This window comes from Montipora capricornis, chromosome 3, assembly GCF_036669925.1.
Source record: "Montipora capricornis isolate CH-2021 chromosome 3, ASM3666992v2, whole genome shotgun sequence".
In the NCBI taxonomy this organism is placed as follows: Eukaryota; Metazoa; Cnidaria; class Anthozoa; order Scleractinia; family Acroporidae; genus Montipora; species Montipora capricornis.
In genome coordinates this window covers 28,083,345-28,107,496 of record NC_090885.1, presented here as the reverse complement: position 1 = coordinate 28,107,496, position 24,152 = coordinate 28,083,345, and the positions used below count along the sequence as shown (strand labels likewise).

Genomic DNA, 24,152 nt, shown 5'->3' with positions numbered 1-24,152 from the left:
CAGACAAGTACTCTTTGCTTCTGACCTCAAAGAAGTCAACCACCCATCTTTTCCTATGTACCATTAAGGCCCTATTTCCCTCAGAGGGAAAAGGAAAAGATGATGATGATGATTAAGTATACCCCTTCCATAATACCAAACCTGTGTTACAAGTTGTGTTAACTTAGTATTAGTGTAGCAAAAGACATAATTTTCTAATGCTAAGATCCGTTATTAACATGACAGGTCATGAGTGCATTTGATGCAGATGATCCCTTCACTGCTCAGATTCGACAGGGACAACAGCAACAGCTTCAACAGCAGCAGAAGGCTGCACCAACGAGCACTCCCTTAAAGAAACCACCAAAATGGCTGCGCAGGCCATGTGGTGCTAGTTTTGCAGTAAGTAAAAATAAATGTACTTGCAACATTATTCTTTGTTTTAGTACACTGTAAGATGCCCAATACACTGTGTAGGAGTGTTCACTAGGGATGCTGGCAGCCTGTTGTTACGAAAAGGTGGTGCAGTTGAAATGAAAGAAGCTAATTTGATAAACTGCTGAAATAGAAAACTCAACAAAGTGGCTTATTCTAAGCTATCCACCATCCCATCAATAACCCCAGCCATTGGGGCTTACAGGGTTCGTACACGTCTTGAAAACCCTTGAAAACCGTTGAATTTCAGAAGTCCAATTTCAAGGCCTTGAAAGTACTTGAAATTGAGTTTTGGTCCTTGAAAGTCCTTGATTTTTTTATTGATCTATGGTTGATAATTTTTGTTGCTCAAGGTTTACACTATCTGTATGCCCAAAACATAGGTTGAAACATAAACGTTTTGCTTGGTTTTTGGTAAATTCTTACTAAAAAAGTCCTTGAAATTTTTAAGTAGGGTCCTGGAAAGTCCTTGAAAAGGCCTTGAATTTTTGGCCTGAAAAAGTGTATGAACCCTGGGCTTAACTTTTGTAATGAATACAGGCAAGTGATTTGCCTCTCTGATCAATGGATTGACTGTTTGCATGTGGTTGGCCTGTCACATCCCAGCTATCGATAGTGGTTTCATGTACTGTAGGTATATTTCAGTCAACAAGAGGTTGCTGCAATTACATGAACATGCATGCTGTACAATGCAATTCCTTAAATAATTATTTTGATTTTTGTTTTGAATTTTACCGGTTGCACACTGTCTTCTTCTTCTTTAGTTTGGTGGAAAACTGATATCTTTTGGACAGACGAAAGACTCTCCAATTGCCCAGGTTTGTAAATGACACCAGCTTAAAACCTCTATCATACATGTATCACCAGACATTTGGTGTCTTAATGGTGCACTACCTATTTTCAAAATAAGTGCATGTAGAGGGAGAGAGGGGAAGGAATACCTTGGTTCTTGTTTCACTTTTGTCCAAGTTGTTAATTTACAATTGTGATCGAAAGTCAAAGAGCATTGATTGTTCTTACAAACCAGGATTTTTATCTCAAATCAGTAGTAGTAGAAGTGTGACAATAAAAAACACAAATAGAGAACCAATTTTTGTGATGTATTATTCTTGAAATCCTCACTCACTTTAATAAAGGTTGTGAGGTTGTACTTACTGAAGCAAGGGGGGGACTTTGAATGATGGATGTACCTAGATGAAGGGGGTACTCAATCAGAGCCATTCAGTATAAAACAATATTTCATTGTCTTTGTTTTGTGAAACAGGTGAACATAAGTCAAGTGACAACAGAACAGGAACTCGTGAACAGATCATATGAATTGGAGGGAGCTCTGGCTTCAGGGAGCTTCATACAGTATTGCAACTCCAAAGTGGAGAGCAGTACCCAAGAGCTGGAAAGAACGCTATGGAGTTTCCTTAAGGTGACAATGTTGAAATATACTTGTACAAATGTTGAATGGTGCTGTCCCGATTGCCATTACCTACACAGATTTACAGGAAAGCGAATAATAATTATTTTTGAAGAAAGGAGGTGGGATCTGACCCAGTGGATTTAGGTTTAGCCTGTATGTGCATTTGTGTGCTCTGGGTTCAATTTCTGAAGTTCTGGCTACCAAAATGAATTTTTTTCCAGTGGCCCCCAAATGTTGATTTTAACTGGGTTGGGTGTCCTAAGTTACAGCATGTTTATTTGAATAATAATATTGTTGTTACTTTCTATACATCACTGCATAAGTTGCAGGCTTTAAATGCAGTGTACATGTTCAAATATTATAAATTCTTGTAATTACGTACACAGAGAAGACTTGCTATAGACATATTAAACAAGGTGCAAAAATATTGTAATTTATGGCATTTAACTTTCAACAAGGGATAAGACAGCCTTAAACCCTATAAATATGTAATTCCAACAAGAAAAAGGATACAGTGTCAAGGTATGGGCAAATCTTATTGCCACATTATTCATGGCTTAATCAATTTGCTGCTCTTCCATAGATTTTACTACAAAGTAATCAAGATCAAGGACTTTGTAAACAGATGTATGATTTCAAGCTTGTTTTGTTTTCTCTCAAATGCAGATTAACTTTGAAAGAGAACCCAGAAGACATTTTCTGACGCTTCTTGGCTATGATCCAATGGAACTATCAAAGAAGGTACTTGCAAGTAGTAATCTCATCCTTCATATAAAAACATTGTATCACTCCAGCAAGGATCCCAAAACTTTAAAAAAATCACACTTCATTCTTGTGTGAACAATCTAATCAAAATCTAAACTAAAGGTACAGTTTCTCTTTAACTTGTACATGTAGCTTTCACTGGGGTCAGTTTGATTGGTGATAAGAAAATGACAAGGGGTATTGAGGACGTATGAGAATTTTAGGCTGTTTCTCTTTAAGTGCTTTGTGCATACTGTTTGAACTGCAACTGAATCACAAAACATTATGGTCTTTTTACTTGTTTTAGTTTTCTTGTTTTTAAAAGGAGAGACAATCAGGGAGCACTTTGAATTGGTCTTATTTATTGAAAAAATAGCAGTCTCAAGGGAAAAAATTGATGTTTGTTTTGTCTAGCAAGTAAGTTTTAAAGAGATAATTTTATTATTTGTGCCAGGTTGCATCATCTTATGCCTCGTCAAGTGCAAGCAGTAATCAAGGGGGTGTTGATGCTGAAGAGTTGGTTCAAAAAATGCAACTTATTTCCACAGGGGTATGTAATAGAACTAGTGGAAGGTAAGCAGGTGAAGTCTGCATGAAGCGACTAGGAGTATTTCTGCTTCCCCCTGGGTGGGATGCTAGTCCATCACAGGGTTATCCCCAGCATTAACTTCGCTGGTACCCATTTATACACCTGGGTGGAGAGAGGCACCGTGAGAGTTAAGAGTCTTTCCCAAGAACACAACACAATGTCCCTGGTGCATTATACCCTTTATTCTGTAGTGTCCTGGATTAACTGTTTCATCCTTGAAGTGGCCCCATGGATGAGTAAAATCGTGTGACATTGGGATGGAGTGAAATCTGTTTGTGTCACACTTAAGAGGGAGATGTTTAACTAGTTTACAACTGGGTGAAGAGGGAAATTTTCACTTAGCTACTGCTGCAAATAAATTGTAGTAATAAATATCTTATTTGATGGTTAGCTACAAAGAAATGTTTTCGATGTAGGGCTGGATTCTCAGTGCAGTACAAGTACTTGGTAACTTAAAGTCAAGTACTGTACTGAACCCTGGACCTCTCTGTGGATTTGACCCTGATATATTACACTTACAGACATTTTACTTATTACCTGTAAGAATATGAAAGTTAACTAGTTAAAGGATTAATTTGTTCTGTCGCAGGAAGCTGGCAGTAAGCAAGGTCAGAGTGTTTTTTCCAGTGGAGCAAGCACACCCTCAGTAACTGGATCAAAGGTGTGATGCTCCCTCATTGCATACATACATACATATTTAATAATCCTAGAAGTCATGAGACTATACAGGATACTAAAACAGTCAGCGACAAAAGAGAGCTGAGGTGACAGATGCTGGAAATGTTAAGTGAGTCTAATTGTGCACGCCTTTATTCAACATGGTAGAGGTGAGGTGACAGATGCTGGAAATGTTAAGCTTTATACAACATGGTAGAGCTGAGGTGACAGATGCTGGAAATGTTAAGTGAGTCTAATTGTGCACGCCTTTATTCAACATGGTAGTGGCACTTAGATACCGACGGATTTTAAGAGGGTCCCAACCAAGCGAATGCTGCATAGAACTTACACTGGAAAACTGTGAATAAGTTGCAAGTTGTTGCACGTTTTTGACCAGGCACAATCATTAGAATAACAGGACCTTCAACTGAATAAGTTGACCAGTATCCACTGGATAACTCTATATAAATTATTGGTTTATTAGCTGTTATCTGCTGTAGAGTGATTTATCTTTTGAACATTGTCTGTAGCAGCCATTTTTCCAGCTGCTAAGGTTTTGCTTTTAGTGATTTATGGGGAATTTTTTAAAGGTTCACCTTAGACTGAAACTGTAAGTTTTCCATTACATAACTATGAAGACTTCCCACTAATTAAATCCTTCCCCTTTGATTTTACTATGTACATTCTATTAATTTTTGTTGTTGAAAATCATAAGGGATACAATGAAAATTTGTTGGTACCAAGTAACATTGTCAGGAAAAAGAAACAGAAGTTTGTGTATTTGCACTGGTCAAAATTAATGGAGGTAGATCATTGTTTGATAACCAAACATGATATTATTGTCAAACTGAAATCCTAAATGGCTCAAAAGGTCTCTACACTTCCTTCAGGAATACTAATTGTACACATTTTAATTTCCGAATACCATTGGCCAATTAAAAACGTTTTATCCTCAAACATTTTCTGATGTGGCTCAGACTTTAACGCATATGAAATGATTTGTCAGACTCCCTTATCAGAAGCTGGTAGTCTCAGTGAAGGAGCTGCAGCATTCGATGTAATTGCTGCAGGGGGAACACTGTCAGTAGACACAGGTGACTTGGGTAAGTGTTGTGCTCATTTTAAACATACATGTACCTGTTTAGAATTTGTAATGTCGGTAATGATTGTATTAGTCGTTGTATTAGTCAAGCTTGTTCAGAAGGATTATAAAAAGATACGTAATACCACAAACAAAAGAAGTATGGATATCGAGCAAGGGAAGTTAAGAAAATAGTGTGAGGACAAGGACGAGTGTAGTGATAGTGGTGGATGGTACTTTGGGCTTGATATTAAGGAACTTGAGACAACATCTCAAGGACACTAGAATCTGCAACAGGATGAGAACATTGCAAAAGTCCACTACCCTTAAGACGACTGTTATTATGCAAAAAGGAAACCTTGAGGCCCAAGGTCCGGGGAGGGGACCTAACTAAAAGTGAAAATTGTTTCCAGGAATTTAAAATCCTGTGTGACATCCGTAATGATACACTTGCAACCTTTTTGCCTCTGTAGTTTAATATTTTTTTTCTTTTTGTAATTTTCAACATCCAGGTGTTGGTGAGCCAGTCAAGGCACCCTCTCCTTTCCTTATTCCTACTGATGATGGTGAGGTTATTGTGCTGTGTAATTGCAACAGATACGTCTTACTAACTTCGCTTTCTTGGTCCGTACTGTGAAATTACGGAGTTTTTTCCCGTTGATTTATGGCCCAAGCGGGAAGCGCAAGGGCCGTTAATCAAGGGGGGAAAACGAGGTCAGTGAGATATTTATTTTATCTCTGTGGTAATGAGTCGAGCGGGAAAGGAAGCTAGTTGAAGTCAAGCGTAAGGTTCAACTCCCACAAAGATTGTCGTGTCAAAATCCGAAGCACGAAATCTTCTTGGCTGTTTGCTGGCAAGATTCAAACAATTTCTCAAGTTTATGTAGCTGAAACGACATGGAAAACTTGCTGGAGAATGGGAACAGTAGAATACGGCCCACTAATTTAGCCAATCACGACGCGCATTATTAAGGTAGTTTTGAAGCAATAATATTAAGGACCCAGTGTATGCACAGCAAAGGAAGAAGAAGTGATATTTACTTTGGGTTCCTTCCTGTAGATACTGATGGCCTTATTTCTCAATCTTTGCTGACTGGAAACTTTGAAGCAGCTGTTGATGTTTGCCTTCATGCTGACAGAATGGTATGTCGAGGCTGAAAACACATAAATTTGTTTTTGCAGGGCAGAAAAATGCGGGACCAGCAGTGTAATGATTGATTGATCTATTTGTACATGTATCTTCATAATTGATTGTGTCGTTAGTTAAAAAATATGGTGGGTGGGATTCAAACCCCGCCTGGAAGGTATTGTCACCTTAGGGCAGACCACAACACGGGAAATGCAGTGCCCTACTCTTTGTGAAGAGTGCATATCAGTCCAATGAAAGAAGGGTTGTAATGAGCTGCATGGTATTTTTAAACTTGAGAGGTTATACTTTGTCATATGGTGTTGTTTTTAAAAAAGGCTGATGCTTTCCTGCTTGCCATTGCTGGTGGCCCTGATCTCTTGGCTAGGATACAAGCAAGATACTTTGAGAAGAGCAAAAGCCATGTTGCAAGGGTATGTTTATTAGAGATTTCTGCAGTGCACCACCAATAATAGGTGGACGTTTGAAGAATGATTTATTCAACTCTCAAGCCTACATGTATGTAGCCGTTCACAAGTGCTCCACTCATTGGAGCGACAGCAAATTACATACAGTTGTAATATTGACGCAGATAAAATCAAATTGTGGCTTTTTAGAGCGAGTTTCAATCCAGTGTCGTAAAACCAAAACCCAAAGTAATTACTTCGGCCAATCAAAAAAGACGGAGACAATCCAGTAAACCAACAAAAACTCGAAGTAATTACACGTAGCCGACACAATGCACGGGAAAATGTGCACGCGCGAGCTAGCCACGGTTGGTTTTGGTTTCACTTCTGATTGGTTGAAAAAGTGGCGCGAAAACTTTGAACCAATCACTGAGTGAGTAATGCAAAACCAAAGGAATTGGCTAATTACTTTCGACACTCAATTGAAAACCGCTCTATAAATGAGAAAAACCTCTCACAGCAGAGTAGAGAACCAACAGTCTCAACCGACTCGTGGTGCTGAGTTGAGGAATCGACCCTGGGGCAAATGGGGTGAAAGGCATAATAATTATGCTCTCACCACTGTACCGACATGCGGCACGTCTCTCGAAAGTCCCGAAACTTTACGGGTCATTTTCGAATGTCATAATTCCCTCTGTATCTCAAGAACGGAGAGGATTTAAGTCTTCAAACTTCACAGTCATTTTGCTCTTTGTTACCTTGAAAACATGTAAAAAGATTGGCTTTCCAAAACAAGCGGTTGACAGTTTCACAAATGGCTTTTCGGACCCGAAAAGTTTTCGAGACTTTTGAGAAACGGGCCCCTAGCCCGGGTTGCTCAAAGCATGGTTAGCGCTAACCAGCCTCTTAACCAAGAGTTAGCGGTAACCAGGCCTCGAGCAACCGACCCCCTCTCGCTAGAGTCAATGGCTGAATTTTTACTTGGGTTCAGGGTCAACTCCATCTGGGGAAGATCCAGGAGTGGTTCAGTCAAACCTTTAAAAGTGATATCGAAAATGTCTGAAGTGGACAAAGACCTCTTACCCAAGCATAGTCCTTGTTTGAAATAGCATGAAACCAAAAATTTCAAGGATACAGTATTAACCCACAATCAACCTTGGAAACACTTGAAACTTGCACTTCCAACTTTTTCCATGTCTCCTGCGGGGCATGTCCCCAGTCCCTTCCATGAGGGTCCACTCAAACCTCCGAACCTCCTTGACTAAATCTTGGATCCACCCCAGTGGTCCTATTGTAACCACCAACTGGATTTTTCTTCAGTGTTCACAGATTTTAACTCGCCAATTAGCTGCCTATTTTTCACTATAATCACCCCTTGGTGTATTATAGACCTTTGTCGAATTAAAGAACCTGGACATACGGATTCTGTGTCGAATCAAAATACAAATTTCGATTTTTCAAGGATCCGCCATACGGCAAGCAGTTGGTTAGAACGCGTTCTTTTTTCTTCTCTAGCTGATGTCCGTGGTTGTAAATCGGGACTGGCGTGATATAGTAGAAAGATGTGTGTTAGAGAATTGGAGAGAAGCCCTTGCTGCGCTTGTGACGTACGCCAAAGCTGAAGAGTTCACTGCACTCTGTGATCTCTTGGGTCAGCGACTTGAACATGAAGGAGATGAACACTGTGCGAATGCCATGGTCTGCTACATTTGTGCTGGAAATGTTGAAAAGTTTGTTTCATGTTGGTGAGTAAAGTTGATGATGCCAATCTCTGTCTTGAGCTTTTTTACCCTTTGTCCTCTACCCCCTCTTGTGTAAGTGCTAGGGCCGAGGAGGAACCTTTTTACAGACCGGGTTGTGATGTCTCGTGCATTAAGCCTGGTTTTCACTAGCGACGCAAGCACAAATGCAAGCATAATTGCGCTTATTTCACCGTGAAAACGGGGTTGACGCAAGCACAAACACAAGGATCAATTTTTTTTCTTTTCCTTGTGTTTGCGCTTATGCTTGCGTTCGCTTGTGTCGTGTGAAAAGGAAACGCAGCATAAGCACAAGGAAATTTTTTGCGTCTCGCCAATTGAAGTACTCATTCCAGATTCCCTGCGTCTGAGCATTTGGAGAAAATGGCGGTTGCCGTAATAGTAAGGTCAGAAGGTCAAAGTATTAGGTTAGGCGCTCTCTTATGTTTTCGAGGTTGTCCCAGTCAAAAGTCACTGATACATTTCCTCACGTTTTGTGCCTGGAACCAAGAATGCTAGTGGTAACGAAAAATACAGCTAAGGGCAATAGTCTTCGAACTATGCCTTGTTGATCAACTTGTTCCATTACTGACTTGGGGGTTAAGATGAAAACCGAAATTTGACGTCCAAGGAATAGGTCAACTTCAAATAAGGTGGCTTTGGTGGCAAAAGTAAACAACTTGTTTGAGTCACAACGAACCACGATGCGAGGAAAACTATTTTAACAGCTATTGATCCTATATCTAGATATTTACAGTGAAAAATCGTTTTGGCTGCTTAGGCACACTACTTAATTTTACTTTTTCTTTCAGGACGAAGAACATGCCAATAGAGCCTTCACCACTTGCTCTTCAGGTATGTAACTGTTATGCTACAGACACCTTATTGTCTTCGTGGTTAAGGAAATCGAAAGAAGTACTCGCCCAATCGCAACAAGCGCAAACAGCGCAATTAACCAATCAAAACGCATGAGCGACTGCATGTAACTTGCTCAAAGAGCGGGAAAACGTTGCCGTTGTCAATTGGTTTTAGTTTAGTTTCTCATTGGTTGAAAAAAATGGCACGCGGTTTTTATGTCATTCAATAGACCGTATTCATAAATGGCGGCCAAAAAATTATTGTTTTGTTTTTGTGCTCATCATCTTCTTTAGCCTCACTTTGGAGCAAAAGTTCTTTTGAATTTTGTCCGTGCTAACGAGGCTATTGAGGATGATTAGAATAACGACAAAAGAATGATTTCTTGGCCGCCATTTATGAATACAGCCTATTCTCGGTTTTCACGTGACGTGAAGGTTATTTTACACCCTTCTGTAGCTGCTTTTCCGTGATTTGTGTTTCCCATACTTAAGGGTTCTTATCGTGTTGAAACTCACAGGAACTGATTGAAAAGGTTATGGTCTTAAAGAAAGCTGTGGAGAGGGAACGCCGACTATTGGTTGACAGCGGCTCTCCTATTTTGGCCGAAAAACTAAGGTACTGAACTAAGATTCCACGTAATGCTTTACCCACGGCACCATTCTCCTTGTTTTTTTTTCTTTTATCTCTCAGATATCATGTGAATTTTCCGAAAAGGATGGAAACTCTCAAACCTATTGACCGAATGCAAAAATGGCCGCCAACAAATTATTTTTTTGTCTTTGTGTTAATTAGCCCAACTAGCCTCGTTCACACGCGTAAAATTGAAAAAAACTGGGCTTTAAAACGAGGCTAGTTAAGGTAATTAACACAAACAAAAAGAATAATTTGTAGGCGGCCATTTTTGTGTTCGGTCAATTCCGATAGTTTTTTTCCTGAAATGGGCGATCTCCTAGAAGATATTGGTCGTTGGATGATTGATCCCTCAGATGTTTAAAGAAAGTAACTTAAAATGTAAATGAAATTGATTTCAAACGTGACAGACCATAGACCGAATGCAAAGTGACCGCCGATAAATTGTTTTTTTATCATTGTCAAAATTAGCCTGACTGGTCGTGTTTTACAGCTAAAATTTCCATTTGTTTTGGTCAATTGTTTTCTGAGGTAATCTCAGGAGACGTTGTAATAGCTGCGTACCCACCCGAATTTTATAGCGAGCTTCGATCGAGTGTCGTAAAACCAAAACCAAAGTAATTACTTTGACCAATCAAAAAGAACGGAGACAATCCAGTAAATCAATCAAAACTCGAAGTAATTACACGTAGCCGACACAAAGCGCCTTTACTTTGAGAAGAGCAAAAGCCATGTTGCAAGGGTATGGTTATAAGAGGCCAATAATAAATAGCTGGCTGTTTGAAGAGTGATTTATTCAACTCTCAAGCCAACATGTATGTAGCCGTTCACAAGTGCTCCACTCATTGGGGCGACAACAAATTAGATAATATTAACGCAGATCAAATCAAATTGTGGCTTTTTAGAGCGAGTTTCAATCGAGTGTCGTAAAACCAAAACCAAAGTAATTACTTTGGCCAATCAAAAAAGACGGAGACAATCCAGTAAACCAATCTAAACTCGAAGTAATTACACGTAGCCGACACAAGGCGCGGGAAAATGTGCACGCGCGAGCCACGATTGGTATTGGTGATTGGTTGAAAAAGTGGCGCGAGAACTTTGAACCCAATCACTGAGTGAAGTAATGCAAAACCAAAGCAATTCGCTAGTTACTTTCGACACTCAATTGAAAACCGCTCTATGCAGTAGTACTGTACGCAGCTATTGCAACTACTCCTGGGACTGGCTCAAAAAACTAAATTGATGATTACGTTTAGATGACTTCGTGTTGTCATTGTCAAGAACTGTTTTTATTTTTTCAAGTTAGGGGAAAAAGTAACCGACTTCTCTACGTGACATAATACAAAGATGACAGAATAATTTATTGGTGGCCATTTTTTGCATTCGATCAATCAAGCCCAGCTGATAGGAAGAAGCAACTAATTGGCCCATTTTCAAACCACGGTGCAGGTGAATTCAGGACCAGCGGCGACAAGTTCACCTAGTCGTCAGAGTGGGATTGGAACCCAGCGCATACACATACATGTACAAATCCAACACCCCTGCCGCTGGACCAAGCCATCTCGAGATGGCATCAGGCTTTACAAATTCCTAAAAAAAACCCAACAGTTTCCTACTACCTCCTCTTCAAGCCCTGTCCAGACGTTCTAATTGCATGTGCATCGCCTCTTAGTGTTTAGTAGAGGTTTTAGAATTAAGCAAGGTGTGAATCATGTAAGAATCCCGGATGCAGCGTGAAATCGATGTATCTGCATACGGTACACGACTCTCCCTGAAGAACGTGTATTCCAAAAGACGGAGAGTATGATCACCGATAATCTGCATTAACAGTTAAGTTTAGACTTCTTTCATATTATTTGTTCCCATAACAGTAAATATTCAGAGATTCTGGCAGCTCAGGGATGTCTTGAGACGGCCATGGGATATCTGATGGCTGTTAGCGACCAGGTTTGAATAAGTTTTGGTACCTTTTATCGTTTAAGCTACATTGTATTTTCTGTGGCGATATATTTTTTAATTACCTTGATTATTTAAAGCTACAGACTGACAATGCAACGGTAAAAACCTTGAGGTTCGTGAAAAATCTGACCTTAAATTCCTTTTGTTCCAAGTGCTGGGAATTTTCTTTGTGACGCTCAATCAGTTGAGGAATGGTAGGAGGTTGCACTCGAGCAGACACCACTTTTAATCCTACCGTTTTCATTCGTTTTCACTCTAATATCAAATGGCAGATAATAGTACAAACCCGGTGTATAAAGAATGCCTTTTTGTAATTTGACGAAGGACCACCTTTGCGGTGGTCATATTACTTTCATTTTATTCAATCACATTTTCTTGACTCACTCACCCATCGACACATTCTCACACTCTCTGTAGAAACTAAGAGTTTGATGAAGTGGGCTTCAAGGGAGAGTATCACGGTATTGCGCATGTTCTAGCTGTAGCGAATGTCACCGTTTATAAGCCAATCGAAAGCGACGTGATAATTCCTGCGTGAAATTTACACGTGCGCATGAAAATTGCTTGCTCAGTCATTTGCGAAGTCGACCGCCCTTAGCTCATTAGTGATTGTTTAATAATCAAGCAATTTTTACGCGAACGGGTAAATTTCCCGCGCAAAATATAACGTCGCTTCCGATTGGCTCATAAATGATGACGTTCGCTACGGCTAGATCATGCGCAATACTGTGATAAGAACCCAACCGTTGACTTGTGGAAGGACTCCGTCTCGTATTTGGCAAACAGTAACTTGTTCCATAAATTGAACGACTTAATTCAGGCATTCATAGCAAGAAGCAATGAAGCGCTCTTTTTCGAATTTGCAGGGTAGTCTGGGTGTCCTCAAGGATCGACTTTTCAATGCACAGTTTCCAAGCCATATTTCCGCTTCAACTGCGCCGCCACCATTCCCATTCCAAAGGATTGATGTTCAAGCGGAACCACTTCCTCAGGTGCAGACCCAGTCACTTCAACCTCAGGTTAGATAAGCAGTCACAAGCTTAATTAAAGGACTGATCAAATGAATGAAGAACCACATACAACAGTGGTACATTCCTTTTATCCCATGCATCCATCTTTCAAATGAGCGGAGCAGCGTGCAAATTTTTGTAAGAGAAGGCAGTTAAGCCCAGTGGTTAGAGCGCTTTCCTTGAGGTCCAGAGATCCCGGATTCAAGACACGTTCTGACCGCGCGTTGAATTTGTTCCAGGTAGTCCCTAGTTCAGTTTCCTGGCTGCACTTGTAAATAGCCAACTGGTTTGCCTCCGGCCAGTTGGGATTCTTATAGCTTTTCTGTTCAATGCTAGCAGATATTAGCTACTAGCTACTCTAAAAATCCAAGGGTAAATAAAGATACTTTCTGATACTTACTTACCTACTTACTATAGTTAAAGTTCCAGGAAAGCAGTTCAGTGAGATTTAAATAAAATATAATAAGTAAGTGAAAAAATTATAATAATTACAAAGAAAAGAATCCCCTCAAATACTGCCATCACAATACCGAACATGGAATGGGAAACCACCGGACTAAACGTCCGACCTCCGGCCTCAAAAAAAAAAAAACCTGATGGAAGTGTCTAAAAATGCAAGAAAATGTATTCAGGACTAATATCAAATACAGAGACAAATACAGCGGAAACGCAGGAAAACGGTAAACCTCTAGCTAACCCAGTGACAATGTTTTAAAAGCAAGGAAACACAGTTGCGGTATGATAGTGGCTATGATATTTTTCCACGATTGGTTTGCAATTAAAAGAAAGAAAAGTGGTCATACAAAGGCCTATTTTTTACTCTTCACCTTGCCGTGTGCCGTGTTAATCTCAGACTCGTGTTGTGTCAGCAACATAGCCAAGATAGCCATGTGTTAAGACGTTTAATGAAGATTCGGAGAAACGTGAAGGCCCACCTTCAACCACAGGCTTTCGATCGTTTGTTTTTGTATTGAAAAGTTGATGAATTTCAGCTTTGGAGAGATTTTCATATATGAAATTGTTCCACGGCATGCAATGCCTGTAGAGTGAAAGTGGGTATTTAAATTACGTGCTCAAAACAACAATAAACATTACTTCACTGGCGCGCAATCACACCGTAGGTCATTTGACCGGATACGGTTGCATGCCAAAAAAGATCGTTACAACTTGTTGGTATGTCTATGTCACAAAAACGTCAGTAATGAAATATTCTTTTAGTTTCAGCAGCAGCCGCCCCTACTGCACCAGCAGCAGCAGCAGAAGCCTGGTTATGGTGTCCCGTCTCAGCAACAACAACAGCAGCAACAACAGCCTCCACAACCACAACAACAACAACAGTATTACCAACCACAGCAACGACAGTCTCCCTCCCCTGTGGCTAATCCGTCTTATCAACCCTCCGTTCCCCCAACACAAACACAGTTTTACAATCCTGTCGCTTACCAAGCACAGGTAACCCAGCCGCCATCCATGCCCCAGCCATCGTTCAATCAGCCACCTCCACCTCCTTCCCAGACCCCATACTACAGTGCTCCCTCGCAGCGACCAATACCCGCAGCTCAGACGCATTCGTCATGGTCTCAGCCACCTCAAGTATCAATGTATCAACCTCAAACGGCCAATGCTGTACCAACACAGGTGCCATCAACGGGACAGTTTGGTTCACAAGCTCAGCCTCCAGTACAGATCTTTAATCCAACGAGTACAGTCACCGCTGGGGCTCCTTATTCTGGGCCATCTCCAACTGGTGCCCCTGGAGTAGGTCCACATCCTCCCCCATCAGTGACGCCTCCACCACCAGGCCCACCGCCAACAGGTATGTTGCACTACGTTACACTTTGAAATTTTGCGTCATATGATCCACTGCTTTGCGTGTACCATCCGAGGTGACAGGAACTTAAAATGTCGAACAGCCCACAGGAATACATCTATATCTATTTGTATGAAATGTTCAATGTCGGATATTGCGTTTCTGGCGTTCTAATAATAATAATAATAGTGAAACGGTTGATTCTTAATGGTCTCTGTTATGGCCTGGGATCGCAATGCTGAGGTATTTCCATTCCGTGCGTTTTAGCTAATTGTGTGATTTTTTTTATACATTCCTCTGTTTTTGTTGTAGAACCAGGTGCTTGGAAAGACACTCATATCATGAGGTCTAAAAAACCGGTTAGTAAATTTGTCTTTTCGTACGTCATCTCGAAAGTATTAAGTTTGCAAACGTTACGCGAGGTTTTGAATCGTTCGCAAGACCCCTGCGAATGACAAGTTGGAGACCGTAAGATTGACTCCTGTCGGGAGAACACGGATTTTCAAACAAGTCTGAACTTTCGGTCTGACATAACTACGGTTAGTATGAATATCATTTTGTATGGAAGTTCCCTTAGGAATTGTGGAGGAAGAAAGCTTGACCAAGATGTGAATTTTGTCCTAATTACTTGGTACATAATATTCTTGTTATCTGTTAAATATTATATTTTCACCTGATTATGGTGTCGTGAGGACACCGTAACATTGTCTTAAATAATATGATTCTACCCGTAATTTTCATCATCAAATCGATAACATTATCATGCCTGATACTTATTTCCAAGAATAGATAATTCGCTATTTTCACAAATCCCATAATACAATGGATATCCAGTTCACTGAAGCATGATACAATTCCAATGGTAAATAACTTGTCTAGTTTTTATATAAAGAACCCCCAAAACGTATTGCATGAGTACCAGCATGCATGGACTGCTTAGAAGCGGCTGCCGTTTGCGCCTGTATATGCTTCCAGTCCGCTGGGGGTAAATTGATCATTGTAAAGCGCCTTTGAGACGTTTGTGATAAGGGCGCTATATAAATGCACCACTTTATTTTACTTTTTTTTTTTAATTGGAAAATAGTGAATTACATTTCGGAAAGCAGTTAAGTGGCTCAAAGTTATTCAAGAAACCTTGATTTTGGTGTCCCCTGTCATGTAACTCGAAGGTTGAGCGAGTTTTAAAACCATGCCGGATGGTCGTTTTCTGCCTCGCCGACTCTTCAGCCCTCAGACTCGTGTCGTCTACAATATTAATTAATCACCCCACCAAAAGAAAATGTATTTTACCGTTCTTACCTCAAATTCACGTTTTTTATCTGCCGGGCAAGACGTGCAAAGTTATCAAAACTAGCACTAAAAAAATTTGGATCCACGACCGTGATGTAATAGGCATGGATCTATTCTCAATTTTACGTCACAAACTGCTTTGCAATACAAAATTTCTTCAAAAAAAGGAATACAAAGCAGTTTGTGACGTAAAATCGAGATTTGACCCATGCCTCTCAAATCACGGTGGTGGGTCCAAATTACTGCTTGTTCTGCCAACGTGGCTTGAACGGCATAGAGAAAGCGAAATTCTGTGAAACAATACATTTGCTTTGGATGGGGAGATTTATGTTAGTATATGTGATCGCATGGGCCCCTTGGGAAATTAAGAATTAATTTCACTTGTATTCTCAAAGTTTTCACCAAAATTGCCCGAGTCGCGAAGCGACGATGACAATTTGGAAAAGTTTGAAAATACAAGTAAAATTAATCCTTCATTGCACGAGGGCATATTGCGATTATATGTTTATCACATACAGGGCAAAATTATTGAGGGAAGCCCGTTCAATGCTGCGGCAAATGACAATGCTCTTGGATCGAGGTAGATATCGTGATGTAGGCCTAAAGCCATGAAAGTTCCGTTTGTGGGGTTAATTTTCTTGGTTTATTTTCCCTGCAGGCTCCACCTTTCACACCACCTGCCCCTATAACAACTCCTATTTACAACGGTGCAGCGGACCAGCAACAACATCAGCAACCTTCCGCTGTCGGTATGTAATGAATTCTCTACTTTCTCGAATCCCATAAGACACCTTGCTTACCCCCCCCCCCCCCCCCCAAAAAAAAAAAAAAATTTGCATGATGATGGTTTTCGATTGCAAACAATGATTATGCAAAATGTTTGGGGGTAAAAGACCCTTTGTTTCGACAGGCAATGAGGTTCTGGTTGGCTCATTAGAGACCTTTAGCACCAAAGTCTTCGGGATATACCGCAAACCGCGGTTTGCGGTTAGTCGTTTGCCGTTAGAAGTTTGCTCGATTTTGAACTGTAGCAAGCCGTTCCTGTTATGCACATCGGCGCCGCCATCTTGGATTTTTCATTGCTACAACTGTTCTCAAATCAAACAGCTCAAATTCTCCCAAAACTTATATTTGATCTTCAAAATTGTTCCCAATAGATAGCAAACACATGTAACAACATGACTGATATGGTCAAACGAGAGGTCTGATTGATATCTGGCTATAAAACGCTGCCGTAAATCAGTTACCGCGCACCGGTGGCTCAGTTGGTTGAGCACGGGCTGTCACGCGGGAGGTCGTGTGTTCAACTCCGGCCGCACCAACACTCAGAGTCTTTAAATAACTGAGGAGAAAGTGCTGCCTTTGTAATTACATCTGCAAATGGTTAGACTCTCTAGTCTTCTCGGATAAGGACGATAAGCCGGAGGTCCCGTCTCACAACCCTTCAATGTTCATAATCCTGTGGGACGTAAAAGAACCCGCACACTTGTCGTTAAGAGTAGGGCATGTAGTTCCCGGTGTTGTGGTCTGTCTCCTGTGGTGTATCATGGTTGGGAGGGTAAATGCTCGGAGATATTAGCTACACCAAGATACTCTAAAAATCCGAGGGTAAATATATATGATATGATAGTTACCGCAAGAACGGTGTCTTGAAGTTGAAACTTGAACCGCAGACTGCAAACGTGACGGCAGGGACAAGATCACGTGATTTCCCGAGGTTCGCGGTTCGCGGTATTGCCCGAAAAAGTCGTTGCTAAAGGTCTCTCGTAATGGCAATAGGTGACATAAAGGATATCTTCGCTATTAGTGGTACTCAACACATTCACAGTCACCGAAAGGCTAACCTTTTCACACCGGAGCCTAGAGGTAAACACTTTACTCTCTGAACCGACTGTTGATCCTCTCAGTTCTGTTTGTGATATCCAGGCCCCAGTTGTTCAAAAGGTGGATGACGCTATCCACGGGATAAATCACTATCCATTGGATAGCGCAATTGATTTCGCTATTACTTATCGAATGGACAGTGATTTATCCGGCGATAGCGCTATTCATCGTTTGAACAACTGGAGCCAGGAGTTTTTCCTGGTGTACCCCAAGTCAGTAAGGGTTCAGAAGGTACATCATGTAAAACGTAAGAAAGTGTCGCGTGATTAATCAAATTTCATCCGTTCTGTGTTTATATTACAGAATGGCCCTTTTGTAATTTCGAAATAGCCCACCTGTAGAACTCATTCATACCTCTGGCCAGATGCCTTATTCGCGGGTGATCTGTATAAGACTTCCAATGGCTTGGCTACGAGTCGCCTTTGTAAAGAAATACTGTTTCAGGTCTCCCGCGCGTTTTGTGTCGATCACACGTTCATTTGTGAGGCCAGGTTCTCACAAGTGACGCAAGCATAACTATAAGTGTAAATATAAGTGTAACTAACTTTTGTTTGGATAAAAGACGTTTGTTAATGACGAGTTCACGAGTTTGCGTATGTTGGTTGCTCTGGTGCTTGCGTCGCTAGTGCGGACCAGGCTTAACATGACTCAAGTAGTGCTTAAGTCAATATCCTTTTGTATCGAAACCTCCATTGAGGGCAAAACATGACCTTGGCCTGAGAGCCTCGAGGTCATGAATTAAAATGCTTAGTTACCAGGCCCCAGTTGTTCAGAGACCGAATAACTTTATGTGGCGGATAATCCACTATCTGATGATTTCAGTCTGCAAAACGTTTTGTATTTACTCACTCAACCGTGAGTATGCACACTTTAAGCACGTCTAATTTAAGGCGAGGACGAAAACTTTGGCCAACATTTAGCGTGGAGTATATTTTATACTCTAGATGATGACTCATCCACCGGATAAAGTTTTCCACACTTTGAACAACTGAGTCATGTGTTTAGAGAAAAGCGAGGATGTATTCGACCTTGTTTAGATTTTAACATTATCTTCGTAGTTGCCTGGACAGGATTCATATCTTGTGCTGTTTTCATAAATGGGCTTAATTTGTACTTGTTTACACCCTGCTCCGGGTTCTGCTCTTCTTCTTCTTCTTCCCCATTAAGAGTTATTCCACTTGCGTGAGGACTCTATCAAAGAATACACAAAGTGTAACTACGAGTCCTTTCCTAAGTTAAGTGTTCTTTTTCCAAATCTCAGTTTTTTTCTCTTATGTTTATTGCAACCAGGTTAGCCTTAGAATAGCGTGATTTACGAATATAGACTGTATTTCAAATTAGTCAAGGATTCAAAGATTTGAGAACCTTGTACGTTGAAAGAGGGCAAAACACTCAACTTCACTGATGCACTGATGCATCAAACTCCCTTAATCCCGTCTTTAATGAGATTTTTTATCCTTTAAACTTGTGCAGGTTTGCCTCAAGGTACCCCTCCCGGTTCCGGTGCTCCTTCAGTAATACCTCAGGGGGGTGGCCCCCCCGGGGCACCACCGAGTTACGCAGATATGCCCCGTCAACAACCTCCACAGGTATATGACGCCACCCCACCACCATCGCCCAATCACATCTTGCCACATGCTATTAACGCACTCTCTAAACAGGTAAAGCTCGTAAAACAGGCTTTAAACTCCTTGAAACTCTAAGCTTAACGGATTGACGTATTCTCATCCACTAAAGATTGTATGCCGAGATCAGCTTTACTTGGACTGTAAAAATGTAGGTAGTTTTTTAAAGGATAAATGGACGGTAAAGGTTAATGCTGTTTTTCAACTATTTACGTATTTTTAAATACAACATTTCATAAACATAAGTTAATACACCGGGGCTTTTTTCAGTGTCTCATAATCTTTTAATCTTTTGATGAGAAATAAAAAGAGAAGCATGGTTTTTTTAGCTGTTGAAGTTGTGTTAACAGTTTTCACTGAGTTTACTGTTCTGATAAGTAAACATCACAAACGGTTGGCTTTGCTGAAATTTGAGACCATAATATATAGGTATCATTTGAATTACCGTATCTTTTATTAAAACACTGAACAATTGTTTTAAACATAAGGAATGGCACCAAGTTTTGGTTTTTCAAGATTAATACCTGCTTAATTTAACAAAATGCTTAAATGGACGAGCATCCCGATTGTCTCAGGCATTTTCTTTCTTGACGATCGATAGGGCTAACTAGCTGTTTCTGAATAAAGATTGTTGAAGAGTCGTGCAATTTGCTAAGGTTTAAAGCGCTATCGCTGAGTGCGGAGCAAGCTAGTTTGTGGAACATAAGTGTGGGTATAGATATTGCCTCGCGTATAGGCTATTTCTTGCTAGAGTTCAGAGAAAGAACGACTCTTGGTCTGTCTGTCATTAAAAAAAAACATTAGTCTAACTGAAGTAAGCGATAAACGATTTGATGGCTAGTGAAATTCCTAAACCTGTTTTGTAATCTGTTCCCTGCTTAAAGTAAGAGGTGTCGTAAACTCAACACTGATCAGTTCGCCACGCACTTTTTTCATTCCTGGTACTATGTTGTTTTGTGGCACCTTGAGGCTCATAAAACTGTAATGGTTCATTTTCTTTAGGAGCCCCCTGCGCCAGTCATGAAAGGTCCCATTCCGTCCGAGCACCTGACCCTTCAGGAAACTTTCAATGGCTTGGCTGAGAGATGCAAGAACACTGCTAATAATCCAGTGAGTGCCATAACAAATTGTATGCTTCTTTTGTAAATAAAATTATCTTCAGTTTGAAAGTGGGTGAGTCAATTTTACGCTCCTCCTTCTCCCTTGATGGCGGTTCTTTTCATCACGCGAAGCAGCGATTCTTTTTTTTAAGGCCCGTAGTCGCCCAAAATGCATTGCAAATTTAGCGTTACACGAAACCACTCAAAAACATAACAATTAGCCAATCAAATGACACGTTTTGGCAATTCGGCGTTTAAGAAAAGAAAAAATGTCCACAGTAACTTTTGAACGAATGTGAGACCTTCCAAGTTCCTCTTGAAATGGAGATTTTGATTTACATCGCTTATTTTTGTAACTCTTCTTCAGTTAATAATGTCTCTGTTTTTTAGCATACCAAGCGTAAACTCGATGATGTATCCAAACGACTTGAGGCACTCTATGATAAGCTAAGAGAACAAAAAGTAAGCAAGTTGCAGTTTCTTTTTATCTGTCTTTCTTTTTCCGAGAGATCTCGTTTCAAGACAGTTGGCAGTTACCTATTCCTTTTGGTCAAAAAAATAAATTACCCGCTTTTGTTGTTGCAGATGTCAAATCCCATCCTAGAGGGTCTTCATGAGATATCTCAAGGTAAATTTATTATTAACAGGCGACGTTTTGTTAATTTTTAAAAATATGTTACAGATTTAAGCATTTGTGAGCTACTGAAGTTGAGAGCGCCTCGTGGACGGTAGGCAGCCCTCTCTCTCAAGTATAAAACGCCTCGCGAACATTAACCCTTGCCTTCAAAGCCATTCTATTTTGCTATACTTTGGTTGAAATGTTGATCAACCGAAGATAGTCTTTTTCCAACACAATTCTCTTTGTTTTCCAGCTTGTCAAGGCAGGGATTACCCACGTGGTTTGATGGCGCATACGAGGCTTATATCCAGCGGTAGTTTTTCTGAGATTAGCACATTCATGCCGGGACTCAAGTCTTTAATGCAAATTGCAACTCAGTTGCGAGTTTAATGTTTTACTGTTCTCAAATTTGTTAAATACTAGGTTGTCATGGATCAGATGATGCTGTGACAATATGAAATCTATTTGATACACCCTTACAGAATTGATTGAATTGTGTGCCGTTTGTCTATCCCCTGACAAGTATCCTCCTATTAAATGTTCTCGTAACATATTGGAACAAAGGTTGTCTAGGACGTGTAGATTGCTTAAGTATTTCCACTTGCAAAGAGAACAAAGATGTTTCAGCAACTTAGCATTTTTATATTTTGCTTAAATTGGGATTGGCAATGGTTGAATACCGTGGAGAGTGTTCACTGCACTGCGACTTACACGAAGGAGATAAAACACGGGACCCGTCACTTGAACGACCCCAAACTGTTCGGGTCTTGGATGCTGTTAGTTTGGGGATACGCTTGTTTTAAAACACTAGTCTTCTAACATGTTGATGTCATGAAAACAAAGACAATTGCGAATTTTTATGCCAGTGTTTCGAAAAACACACATCGGGGCAGAGGTAAGCTTAGCTACACTATTCCCGAAAAATGGCCTAAAATTATTTCCGGAATTTCCCCAAAGTTCAAATTGCTCTAACATTGATTCTCGAATTTGTCAATATGTGTAAAATTCCCAAAAAATTCCGGAATTTTGTAGCTAAGCCAAGGCAGAGGTGTAATGAAGCCTTGTTGATAATTTATCGAATAAAGACTTTGATCCTATCGATTTAGCGTTAACACTGATTACTTTGCACAAAACGGCACTGGGAAATAGCATATCTAATTCGTCTTTGAAAGTGATAGGAAACTGTTTTTTTTTTTTTGTGAGTATTCGGTCCTGCCATTGCAGACTGATAAGTGTTCACTGACAATATGCAGAGTCGAAGTTGTGTTCAAATTTAAAAAGAAAGCATAACCCTAAATCCTTTGAAGACGGCCAAACCAACCTCGGTTGGCCAGATACGAATTTTTCTCGGATAATCCTATCCCTACCCTTGCGAATGCGTCTTCTCACGAAAGAGTTTGATTGAATGGAATGCAAAGAATATGGTTTATTAGGAATATACTGGCGTTCTGAATTTGTGGAAAAAGTCGTGCGCGGCGAGCAAAAATGTCAAATTTAAGTCTTGCACAGACTATTTTCCTCCCTGATTATTGGTAGGATAGTCTCCCTCATTGGGATTCGTCACGCGTTCCTCTCCCTCGATCATGGGAGAGGAACGCGTGACGAAGCCTTCAGAACGTCTGAGTGGGAGGCTATAGAGTGTTTTCGCGTGACGTCACGGTGGCCATGTTGGTGTCCTTAAACAATAGAACGGCGGCCATGTTGGTGTACCCAACTAATCCTCTGGGAATTGAGCTTTATTATCATGCAAACGTTTTCTTTTGTTTTTTTTTTTCGGTGGAAAAACAAGGTTACTGATCACGTGAGTGAAAACGCTCTGTAGACCGAATGCATAAGTGGCGGCCAAAAATGTATTGTTTTGTTCATGTGCTAATTAGACTCACTAGCCTCGCTCTCAAGCAACATTTCTTTTGTATTTTGTCCATGCTTACGAGGCTAGTGAGTCTAATTAGCACCGACATAAACAAAAGAATATGGCTGCCATTTATGTATTCGGTCTATCGGTGGGATAGAATTTGATTAACCGAGCAGTTTCAAAAGAATACGCTCTTAATAGACATCTTACAAATGGTATTCACGTAATTGAAATAAAATGGAGGATTATCAGGTCTGTCCTCACTCTTGGTAAACCCGTGATAATTTCCCCTTCTCAATTTTACCCCAAACTCTATGAATTCAGAAAAGTTAGCTTGCAGTCCCAACGTTGAAGTAAACATTTAGTCAATTTTAACTATTATTAATCGTAACTATGACAAAATTCTCGAATCTGCGGGGTCCGTTTCTCGAAACTCCCGATAACTTTTCGGGCCCGAAAAGCCATTTACAAAACTGACATCCGCTTGTTTTGATAAGCTAGTCTTTTAGTATTTTTTTGCGATAACTGAAAGCAAAATGACTGAACTTTGATGACTCAAAACCTCCCTCTTCGTTCTCAAGATACAGAAGAAATTGTGGCACCCGAAAAGTTTCGGACTTTAGAGAAACGGACCCCCTGATTGGTTATCAGCAGCCCTAATCTCAACATAAATAGGACACCTTGTAATGGGCCATTTTACAGTTGTTTGCTCAGTGACCTAGCCTATGAATGGCAGCGAGGCTGCCGGTGACCTTGTATTGATAAAGACGTCACTGCTTATCTCATGTAACTTGTGTTGTTGTAATTGTAATTAGTCTACATTAACATTGGAAAAGCGCAAAGGTTTGTATCAAAGCAAGGTCACGGCAGCCTCGCTTCCATTCTTAGGCCAGGTAACTTAGCTACAACTGTAAAATGGTCTATTGGACAGTTGTCCGCGTCATCAAGCCCGCGCTCGTTGTATTTGAATTGTTTATTTTTGTTCAACTCGCCCAATTACTCCACCTTGTACCCATTGTGCAAGATGGATGAAATGATTTTAGAGTATACGATATTTCATATATTTTTAAGAAATGAAAGTTGGAGAGATATCGCAGTTTGCGCTGGTAAGGATGTTTGTGTCCTGAGTTTTTTGCCTGCTACGCTTGCATAGAGCTATACCGAAGAGAAATGATAAGTTATCGATAAGCGATCCTTAATCGTATAGTGGAGGCCCGCATTCCCGCTCTAAGTTTCTATTGAGAGGAAATGTATAGCAGTGTTTTTAAATCGGTACTCAGCAAAATCAACGAGCTAAATAAGCTGCTGCCTGACACAGTTAATCAAGCTACTCACTCAGGCAGA

The 24,152-nt window shown here is 40.5% G+C and overlaps 1 protein-coding gene across 2 annotated transcripts in view; it reads left to right on the top strand.

Annotated features, from left to right (window-relative positions):
- The window catches only part of LOC138042766 (protein transport protein Sec31A-like), a 38,860-nt gene extending 16,808 nt beyond the window's left edge, over positions 1 to 22,052 (top strand). The window contains exons 11-33 of one of the 2 annotated variants that reach the window (XM_068888761.1): positions 226 to 381; positions 1,179 to 1,232; positions 1,679 to 1,834; positions 2,492 to 2,566; positions 3,024 to 3,119; positions 3,748 to 3,819; positions 4,822 to 4,918; positions 5,409 to 5,462; positions 5,957 to 6,039; positions 6,361 to 6,456; positions 7,945 to 8,174; positions 8,981 to 9,023; positions 9,544 to 9,641; positions 11,528 to 11,603; positions 12,482 to 12,634; positions 13,844 to 14,441; positions 14,748 to 14,794; positions 16,384 to 16,474; positions 19,083 to 19,198; positions 20,237 to 20,344; positions 20,725 to 20,796; positions 20,920 to 20,962; positions 21,207 to 22,052. In XM_068888761.1, the coding sequence (XP_068744862.1) occupies positions 226 to 381; positions 1,179 to 1,232; positions 1,679 to 1,834; positions 2,492 to 2,566; positions 3,024 to 3,119; positions 3,748 to 3,819; positions 4,822 to 4,918; positions 5,409 to 5,462; positions 5,957 to 6,039; positions 6,361 to 6,456; positions 7,945 to 8,174; positions 8,981 to 9,023; positions 9,544 to 9,641; positions 11,528 to 11,603; positions 12,482 to 12,634; positions 13,844 to 14,441; positions 14,748 to 14,794; positions 16,384 to 16,474; positions 19,083 to 19,198; positions 20,237 to 20,344; positions 20,725 to 20,796; positions 20,920 to 20,962; positions 21,207 to 21,343 (2,751 nt within the window). In that variant the 3' untranslated portion in view covers positions 21,344 to 22,052. Of the gene's footprint in view, positions 1 to 225; positions 382 to 1,178; positions 1,233 to 1,678; positions 1,835 to 2,491; positions 2,567 to 3,023; positions 3,120 to 3,747; positions 3,820 to 4,821; positions 4,919 to 5,408; positions 5,463 to 5,956; positions 6,040 to 6,360; positions 6,457 to 7,944; positions 8,175 to 8,980; positions 9,024 to 9,543; positions 9,642 to 11,527; positions 11,604 to 12,481; positions 12,635 to 13,843; positions 14,442 to 14,747; positions 14,795 to 16,383; positions 16,475 to 19,082; positions 19,271 to 20,236; positions 20,345 to 20,724; positions 20,797 to 20,919; positions 20,963 to 21,206 lie in introns of both variants that reach the window. The other variant, XM_068888760.1, reaches the window with a different exon arrangement.
- Positions 22,053 to 24,152: the final 2,100 nt, after the last annotated feature.